The sequence below is a fragment of the Heptranchias perlo genome, chromosome 9 (genome assembly GCF_035084215.1).
Source record: "Heptranchias perlo isolate sHepPer1 chromosome 9, sHepPer1.hap1, whole genome shotgun sequence".
NCBI lineage: Eukaryota > Metazoa > Chordata > Chondrichthyes > Hexanchiformes > Hexanchidae > Heptranchias > Heptranchias perlo.
This window is the reverse complement of record NC_090333.1, coordinates 60,179,092-60,189,139: the sequence shown is the minus strand read 5'-3', so window position 1 is coordinate 60,189,139 and position 10,048 is coordinate 60,179,092. Positions and strand designations below refer to the sequence as shown.

The 10,048-nt window shown below is 41.7% G+C and overlaps 1 protein-coding gene across 1 annotated transcript; it reads left to right on the top strand.

Moving 5' to 3' along the window:
• Nucleotides 1-9: 9 nt before the first annotated feature.
• On the top strand, nucleotides 10-9,442 carry LOC137324912 (fibronectin type III domain-containing protein 7-like). The gene is made up of 8 exons (XM_067989603.1): nucleotides 10-289; nucleotides 2,024-2,284; nucleotides 4,199-4,453; nucleotides 6,280-6,540; nucleotides 6,654-6,914; nucleotides 7,464-7,724; nucleotides 9,011-9,271; nucleotides 9,429-9,442. The coding sequence occupies exons 1-8, from the start codon at nucleotides 10-12 to the stop codon at nucleotides 9,440-9,442; spliced, it is 1,854 nt and encodes a 617-aa protein (XP_067845704.1).
• The last annotated feature ends 606 nt before the right edge of the window (nucleotides 9,443-10,048 follow it).

Here is a 10,048-nt window from a genome sequence, read left to right as displayed (position 1 = left end):
CAGTAGGTGATGTTTATGAATTTTCTTCTTGCAGTACCATGTGTCCCACAGAATGTTGATGCGCACGTGGACTGTGATGCTGGATTTATGGCAGTCTCATGGGAGTTAAGTGAAGGTGCGATATCATACACTGCGACTGCAGAAGGAAGCAAAGTGCAACAATGCAGCGTTAATGATACATTATGTGATATCACTGACCTGTACTGTGGAGAGACCTACACTATAACAGTTCATGCACAGGATGACTCATGTGACAGTGCTGAAAGTCCTTCCATCACAATGAAAACAGGTAACTGCAGAGACATTTCTAATGTGAATAAAGCCTTGGATTGAGCTTACAGCAATGTATGTATTTTCCTCCCCAATGTGGTCATTATTTGAGCATCAGTCATAGGTACCTTCCAGTAAAATCAGACAAAGGACCAAGATCAGGAACACTATTTGACTAACTACACTTATCACTACCATGTAGACTACTAAAACACACATTTTAAGCCCACAGGTCCTGCAAAGGATCTGATTCTTGTATTGCTGCAGTTATGCTGATTTTGTATTGCATTTTTGTTATCGAAGCAGGCCCGACACAAAATGTGCTGCACAAAACCCCATTGCTAATCACATCAGCACAGTTCTGTGATTTAAAATTAGCAGCACAGTGTACATTTTTCAGTACATGGAATCATACAGCACAGAAGGAGCCCATTCAGCCTATTTTGACTCTTTGAAGGAGCTGTCCAATTAGTCCCACTCCCCTGCTCTTTCCCCACAGCCCTGCAATTTTCTCCCCTTCAAGTATTTATCCAATTCCTTTTTGAAAGTTACTATTGAATCTGCTTCCACAACTCTTTCCGGCAGTGCATTCCAGATCATAATAACTTGTTATATATCATAATTCATGAATTCCCCTACACAATAATCCATGCAACCAGTGAAGACATGGCTCCCCATTAACATTGCTGTGGAAATAGAGCTGATTCTGTATCCTTCACTGTGGCATAAAAATGACCACTGGCTGTGGGATTTGCTGCTGCTGTTTTTATTTACAGCTTTTTTTGTTCTTTTTGTTGATATGTCCTATTGTTTTAATACACACCTTTCATTTGTGCCATGGATGCTATGTGTCCATTTTTTTCCTGTAAAGCGCTCTGACATCTTTACATGAGGAGTGCTATAGAAATGTAAGCTGTTGTGGTGGTGTTACTGACCTTTACTGAATTCATGCACTAGTGTTGACCTGTTTTATACAGCACTACATAGATTAGGCTGTGGTGTAATAGTTCCACAACAGCAAGTATTTTTGACTGCACTCAGGAGGAGTGGAAGTCATTAAAGTAAGTGCCCAAATGAGAAGTTTAAAAATATATTATTTTGAAGGGAAGAATATGGATTTGAGTTGGATAAAACCCTGTCCTGTGGCAGGGTTCAATATTCAAAATGTTTCCTTCCACATAAATACACAGACAGCCTAAAGTGCTTCATCGCCTCTTCATTTTTCAGGTTGACTGGCCCTGAAAGGGAAACATTGACCTGCCCACATTTTGACTGGCATGGTCCCTCCAAGTGCTAGTGCTAATCACGGGGAAATACAATTGAGTATTAATCCACATTCAAACCCTTTATTTGTTCCTCTGTATCAGGCACCATGCATTAACTAGCATGGAGAGCAGAGAAAGGCTGCCCATATAACAGTTTACAAAGGCCTAAACTGCACACTGCAACACATGTCAAAATAGTAATATCAAAACTGGTATCAATGGTGAAAGTCAACTTCAGTCTTTATGCACAATAATGCTTTCCTATTAAAAAAAAACTATTGTCAAAAGAGGAACTTCCTGCTTTAAAAAGAGCCTGGATTTTCCTTAGTAACTCTTCCATCAGTTGGAGTTAAGTATATGTTATTAAAAGAAAATTAAATACTTTTCAGAAGCACAAAGATAATTACAGTGATTTCTGATTTTTAACATTTTGGATTGTAGATACTTCTTGCCCTGTAACAGCCAGTCTGTGTTTCTGTATTTTTCAGCCCCATGTGCGCCCCAGTATGTTTATACCAGTCTAGACTGTGACACCAAGGGTACATCAGTGACATGGGAGAAGAGTGATGGTGCAGTGTGGTACGTTACAACAGCAGAAGGACAAGACGGACACATAACAATGTGTAACACAACAGAGACACACTGTCATTTCCTAAATCTGCACTGCAGTCAATCATATTTCATAACTGTAAAAGCGATGGATGGTTATTGTCAGAGTATAAACACTTCCATTTTTGAAACGGAAACAGGTAAAATTCCTAAAGAACTTTGTGATGTGTGGGAAATGTTACACTGGCACAGTAGGAAGTGCTGTTCTGAGGTATAGGAAGGTAACTTTGATAGTCTAGGAAGTCATGGGGTCACTCCTGTACTATAGGAATGGTGGCTGATCACAGGACAATTAATACATCCCCAATGAAGAAATGCCTTATTGCTTCTCAGATCCAACATGAGTGGTAGTTTTGCAATGTTCTGCTCCCAGTGCGGAGCCTCACTAGTCAGAAGCATGGCCTGTGAAATTAGCTGTGGAGGTCTGTATGCCCAGTTGGTTCTGCTGCAAATTTAGCAATGAGATTGCTTAAAAACTTTTGTGAGGCAGTGCTGCCATGTTCTTCCTGGGCCACCGCCACTTGCTTCTCCTCACCTCTGCGCTCTGCCTCAACCAATGCAACTCATCATGCTCACTGCATCCTCTGGGATGTTTCTGGCTGTGTTGGTGCTTGCAGACTTTAGTGAGAGGAAAGCAGGGTGCTGTGTGGTGCTGCCTTGTTCTGGGCTGCTGGCAATGCTGATGGGCTGCTCTTCCTGACCAGCAACTGCTCGCCGCTGCCTCCTGCCATCCTCTGGGGAGGGTACCTTGGAGGTGCAACAATGCAGTGCTCCACATCTCTTTGCCAGCCACCAAGCTGGTGGTAATGTCATTCTGCCACTTGCCCACAGATTCCATTTCCTGCCTCCCTACTGAGCTTTCTATCCTGCTGTTTTCAGCTGTCTTCCTTCCCCCTCTATTGCTCTTGCAAAAAGCTGAAAACTTGTTAAAAGCATTTTGAGTATTTAAAAAGGCTCAATCATTTTATTTTACCCCCCTATGCAGCTACTTCCCTTTAAATTTTGCATCCCTTTCATTTTGAGCAGCAGGGTGCTGGCTTGACTTCTCTTGTCCTGGTCCCGCAGTGTTAAGCTCCCTGTGCAAAGAACCAGTGGTGCAGGGAGGTAGCTTATGTAAATGATATTCGTGAGCTGGGCTCACTTCATCCAATGAGTCTGGCTCCCCACTCTGATGTCATGCATAGCAGCCAGCACGATCCGGTTCCAGCAGCTCTTCCACCAGGGCAGCAAAATCGCCCCCATTGACTATTGTGAAAGCCTAAAAGAACTTGGATCCTTCAATATTGAAAAGAGGTGAACGAGAGAGGCCTGATAGATACATATAAGATATGAAATGGGTGCACTATTTTCAGTTAAATCACAAGAGAAGGACAGAAGGACATAGGTAGCAACAAATAAAAGGCAAGCACAGGACTGCTGTTAGGAAGCACTTCTTTGCCCAAAGAGTGATCAATATCTGCAGTGATCCTTTAGGAAGGATCGTGGAAACATTCAGGAGACCCTGAAATAATTCAGGAGACCATCAGATATTGTGATAGGTGGAACCGTGGGTTTCTATGGAAGGATGAGGATGTTGGACCCAACACCCTCCCTCAACTGTATTTATCTTTGTGATATTCCATAGATATTTTATCAGTTTAAAATAACATAATTACAAAATGTACACCTAACCTTTGTCACACACATCAAACAAAATAAATGAAAGACATCTGCTAATCTCAAATGTTCACTCAGGTTGGACAATTCAATTGATTTATAATACTCTAGTGACGAACAGTACCAGGATCAGAATATTTTTTCAGGTGCACTTCCTCCTTGAATTGGTGATTTTCTCAAAACTGGTGAAACTCTCCATTGGACTAAGGGCCTAATCAGGAATTACAGTCCATGTTGAATTCAAACTCACTGATTGGGAATCTAGTTACTTCACGGTTATTGGGGTTCTATTCAATAGGTATTTATTTTCTGAGATTGGTATCAAAGAAAACCTTTGGAACTCTGCACTGCTATCACTAATTCATGATATCTCATTTCTCTTTCCTCCCTCCCCAAAGTACCATGCCCCCCTCACAATGTTCAAGCTGATTGCGACATTGTCACTGCCTTTGTAACATGGGAGCCGAGTAATCGCACAGTGTCATATACTGCAACAGCAGAAAGGAGTGATGGACACACAGCCACCTGTACCACGTCTGAAACAAACTGTCTAATCCCAGATCTTCACTGCAGCCAAATATATAACATCACTGTACTCGCTTTTGGTGAAAACTGCAACAGCATCCAAAGCTCCAGTTATGAAATTCGGACAGGTAATAAAGAAAGAAAGAACTTGCATTTTTATAACACCTTTCATCTTCTCAAAACATCTCGAGACACTTCACAATCAAGAGATTACTTTTGAAGTGCAGTTGTTGTTTTGTAGGCAAACTGAGCAGCCAATTTATACACAGCAAGGTCTCACAAACAGCCATTGAAGTGGATGAAATGTTATTCTGTTTTGATGGTGTTGGTTGAGGGATGAATGCTGGTGAGGCAACACCCAGCTCTTCTTCAAAAGAATGCTGTGGGATCTTTCAACCAGAACAGATATGACCCTGGTTGAAAGCCTCATTGGAAAGACAGCACATGGGCAACTACCTCAGTACTGCAATGACTGATCAGCTGAGATTACATGCTCAACTCCTACAGCTTTCTGACTCTGAAGGCAGAGTCCTACCAACTGAGCCAAACTGACGCACAATATCAGCATCCGTTTCACGCTTTGTAATTCCTTGCATATATATTTGACTCTTTGGGCTGAAATTTCAGGCCTCCGGCCTTGTGGAAGCAAGGCCCTAGTGTCCTGCAAATGATGAGAGATGACCCACCACCCCATTGCCGTGGTTGCTGTGGCTGTGGCACTGCTGCCCCGGGCCTACCGCTGGGCAGTTGAAGCAGCCCTGAGTTGTGCGGTGGGCACATTTGAAGTGCTAATCGGGTTCCTTTGATGTACTTAGGATCCTGACTGCCATTTTTGGACTGAGCTGGGTTGAGTGTGTGTCATGCTCGCTCCGACCAGCATCAGGTAGCGGTCCAGCTGACCAGCATCAAGTGGATCCCGAAGGTGAGTGCTCCTTCAGGCTCCACAAACCCAATGTGGGTCGCTGCCACTTTGGCCCACCTCTTCTGCAAATCGGGGCTCCCCCAGTAACCTACCTTCCTCCAGCCCAGATATTGCAGGGTCCTGAACTGATGGGCTGCCCCGGTGCGTAGGGGTTCTGGCTGGAACCCACTGGCCCAATGCAAATAAGATGCCTTGCTCAAAATGGATAAGCGGGACCACCAATTGGCTGGTTGGTGAATTCCTTCGGCCAGCAGCCCAGATTCCGCACTGGGAACAACCGCTGCTCTGTGTAATGCTATCTTAAGGACATACAAAAAGCATGTAATAAAAGGGGCATTCAAGGGCTGTTTTATATGGGTTTTCTATTAGTGAAATAGCCAGAGGTAGTGAGCATTAGAAGGACTTACAAAATAATGTCTTGTATCAGTACAAAGAGAGAGACTTGTCTGTTACAGCCACCCACTGGACTGGCCCAATTGGCTGTAATTCAGAAGTGCCTACTTCATCAAGGATCTGAGCCAAAACTAAATCTGGACATAGAATCACTGTCCTACCAACCTAAATGAACAGCACATGTACCAGCCTGCTGCCCTGGAGTTTCCAGCCTTCAGTGGGGTTCCAGGGTGCTACTGTAGACAGTGGTAGGAGGGCAGCCCCATGATCCACTGATTTCATCCCCGTTCAGCCTCCACACGGCAACCTTCTCTGGTCACTGTGGATGCCAGCAATAAACTAAGGATTTCAGGATCATCATCCTTTTATGCCCATCTGGCTTCATTAATACAAAGATTCAACATTCAGAGAAAACAGTTGAAGACTTAGGAGTCAGACTATAGTGATTCAGAATTCCGAGCTGGAATTTGTTGGCCCTAATACATAACAGCTGGATTAAGTAGTCACAATGTGGAATATAAAGGTGACTGCTTTATCAAGGTTATTTACGTTCTATGAGCTATTGACAAGGACCATTTGTCCAAAAGGTTTTCTCACGTTAACCTTGTGGATATTAATGTTTATTTTCCTTTTCTACAGCACCGTGTGCCCCAGATGAAATAATTGCAAATGTGGATTGTAATTCTAATCGACTAGTAGTATCATGGGGACGGTCTAATGGGGCTATGTCATATGATATAACTGCAGAAGGAAGTGATGGACATACACATTCACACAACGCAACAGAGACACGCTATGAAGTGCTGGATTTACACTGTGGACAGTCCTATAACATAACTGTAACAACACTGAGTTACAGCCGGAATGGCATTTCAAGTACTTCTGTCCAAATTCAAACTGGTAATGCTATTTCTCCTTAAATAATATCCACAATGGAAATAGTTTTACATTAGTTTATTATGATATTTATGAGAAAGAGAGATGATTGATATTCATTTGTATTTTCTAACTAGCACCGTGCATTCCTGAGAATCTAACAGCTGAGCTGAACTGTGATTCAAATGTGGTCTCCTTCTCATGGGATGACACCGATGGAGCAAAGTTATACACTGTGACCGCCCGAGATAGTCAACAAGTCACAGCTTTATTCAACACAAGCGATACAAAGGCTCAAATCCCACATCTGCAGTGTGGTGAATATTATACAATCTCTGTTCTAGCAACAGACAACATCTGTAAAAGTCCCCAAAGTGCAGTGGTGAATGTACATGCAGGTATCACTCATTTCCACAAAACATTGTGTGGTATTTTAACAAATGAAGTCTTTTGTTCCACAGGTAGTAATTAAATGCGGGGCGGGGGATTTTCATCTCGCTACCATCTCGAATTTGGTTGCTAATGGTCAAGGTGTAAAGGTCAGGAAATCCAGCAGAAATCAGTCCCACCAGATCTCCCTTTGTTTAAGCCCTGCTCGATCTTCAGGTTTGGTCTGGGGCGGGCGTCTGAAGCTCCTGCCTAAAGCAGTTGGGAGCTTTATTACTGTATACTTAAGGATTGAGGAAATGCTCTACAATGTTTTCAGGCCCATGGGCATGCTGTGCTGTTACGCTACAGAATTAATGCAGCTCTTCATTTACGGTGAATTAATGGATTCACTCTTTACACTTTAATTTTCTGTTCACTTGCCTGTGTTTTTAGAATGATAAGGAGCAGTAGAATTATTGATTATTTAGTAAATTCATCCATCCTTTTATTTATTTGAACTTGCACTGATGGTTGATTCTATCGTCTTACATCCATTTTCAATTTCAATTTTTTTTCAGTTGCTTGCGACCCACAGAATGTAGATGTAAGACTGGATTGTAACCTAAATACTGCTTTGGTGTCGTGGGACTATAGTAAAGGTGCACTCTGGTACACTGCCATTGCTGAAGGACCCAATGGGAACATCCAGTTGTGCAGAACATCAGAAACATCATGTAGAACACCCATGTTACTGTGTGGCCAGTTATATTCTGTATATGTCATAGCATCTGATAACACATGCAACCAATCACAGAGTTCAATAGTTGAAATTCAAACAGGTAACTCTTTATTTCACTGATATGGCATATGGACCAAACAAAAGTAGTAATCTAGCATGTTTTATGAACCAGTATAGTACTGCAGTGTATTGACTTATAAGACTATGCAAATAGTATCAGTAACCCCTGGGTGTCTCTGTTTATCCACACCGTTCAGTGTCTTCCATTAATTGTGTACTCTCAATCCTTATTTTTCTCCAATGATGTATTACCTCACACTTATCCATAATACATTGCATCTGGCAACTATCTGCCCTTTTCCCTAACCTGCTTATGTCTTCATGGCGCTCTTTGCAGTCCTCCTCACTGTTTGCCAAACCTCTTACTTTTGCATCAACAATAAATTTGATAAGTCCAAAACACCCAAATATGCAAAGAACAAAAGTGGACCCAGCATTGACCTCTGGGTGTGCCACTTCCAACACTTCTCCAATGCAATCAATACCATGTACACTACCTCTTTGTTTCCTGTCAGTCAAACAACTTTCTATCCATGTTGCAACATTTCCTCTTACACTATATGCGTGAATTTTTCTAAGAAATCTCTTCTGAGACACTTTATCAAACACCTTCTGAAAATCCACATACATTACATCCACTAAGATACGAAAGTACAAATCTATCCAAACAATCATTTCTTCAAAAAACTCTATTAAATCTATCAAATATAACTTGCCTTTAACAAATCCATGCTGATGTTCCTTGATTAACCCATGCATTTTTAAAGGCTCACTAATTTTATCTCAAATTATTGGTTCTAAGAGTTTACCCACAATTGACATTAGACTAACTGGTCTATAGTTAACCAGGTTTACCTTTCTTGAACAGTATATGATAAGTAACCCAGGGAATATAACAAGGTGACCTCCTTGATGTACGAACTGGATACTGTATCTTTCACGCATGCCCTCACATGCGCTTTGCTGATCTTTCCGTAAATAGATGGTTTAGTGAGCCGAGGTCGAAATTAATCATTAGGCTGTTTTATTTCTCAGAGGGCAAGTGAACATGGAATGCAATAGTTATGATTGGACTCAATAGAATTATTGTGCTAGTGAAGGGAACCTTGTTAAAAGCAGCAGACGATTTACATAGTCAGCGGATAAGATCTTTTAGTTTCTGATATTTCACTTTTCCTGCATATAGCACCTTTCCACGGCAACAGAATGAAAGGCTTTCAGACTTTACGTTCAACTTTTTCAAATACTACTTGTAAATGCATATTCTTGAATTCCAGTAAAAAGCTGACTGTGCCTTTATCCATCTTGTTTCTCTGATATCTTCAGCTCCTTGCAGTCCCCAGAATGTAAGTGCTTATTTGCACTGTGCAACACAAACAACGTCAGTATTTTGGGACCAGAGTGACGGTGCAATGTTCTATACCGCAATTGCAGAAGGAATGGAAGGAGACAGGTATCCATGCAATGCAACAGAAACAAGCTGTGAGATCACAGACCTCCCGTGTGGCCAGATATACAGTATAACTATATTAGCAATGGATGGGAATTGTACCAGTTTACCAAGTCCAGCTTTTGAAATTCAAACAGGTAAAATCTTGGTTCTCCTTTTATGAAAATAAACACAATAAAATCCCTAGAAGACGGGAAAAATTAGATTTGACATAGTGTTACAAAACTGTACATCAATAATGTACAAAACTGTACATTGATAATTGCTACAGTTATTCTTTGTTATAAACTCAAGTATCCAGCAGTTAATCCTATCAGATACTGATCAAAGTTTGAATGCCTCTCACATGTTGTTTGGCTCATATTAATGCAAGAAACCATCAGGAAATCGGTACAAACCAGGGGTCATGCCCTTACCTATTAAACCATCTGGGAATCAACACACACTAGGAATCAGTGCCTTTCTCCAGTGAACTCACAGAGCGAGACTTCACTTTAAAAAAAGGACAACTTCTTTGAATTTGTGGCACTTGTTTTTGGAGTGCTGTAGTGTTTGTTGGTTCAATGAGCTGAGAGTTGGTTGTTGTTTATGTATCTTCACACTCTTGGAGAACAGTATAAAGTGGTGGAAGGATTCACAGACTGATTAACAGTCTATCAAGCAGAGCACATGGCCGTAACCATCTTTATACCAACCGATAGGGTGGTTAGTCCTATACAACGGTTTTATGGGATCTCACAACTCATAAGATGAGGGGCAGCCACCCACACCTACTGAATGTGAGTATCCCACTGGATGTCAACACAGAATTCGGAGCATGGGCTCTGATCTCTGCTCGGCAGGACTGTCTGGATTAGATTTGAAATCATGCATCTCCTGACTCAGAGGCGGGAATCCTACCACTAATCCAAATG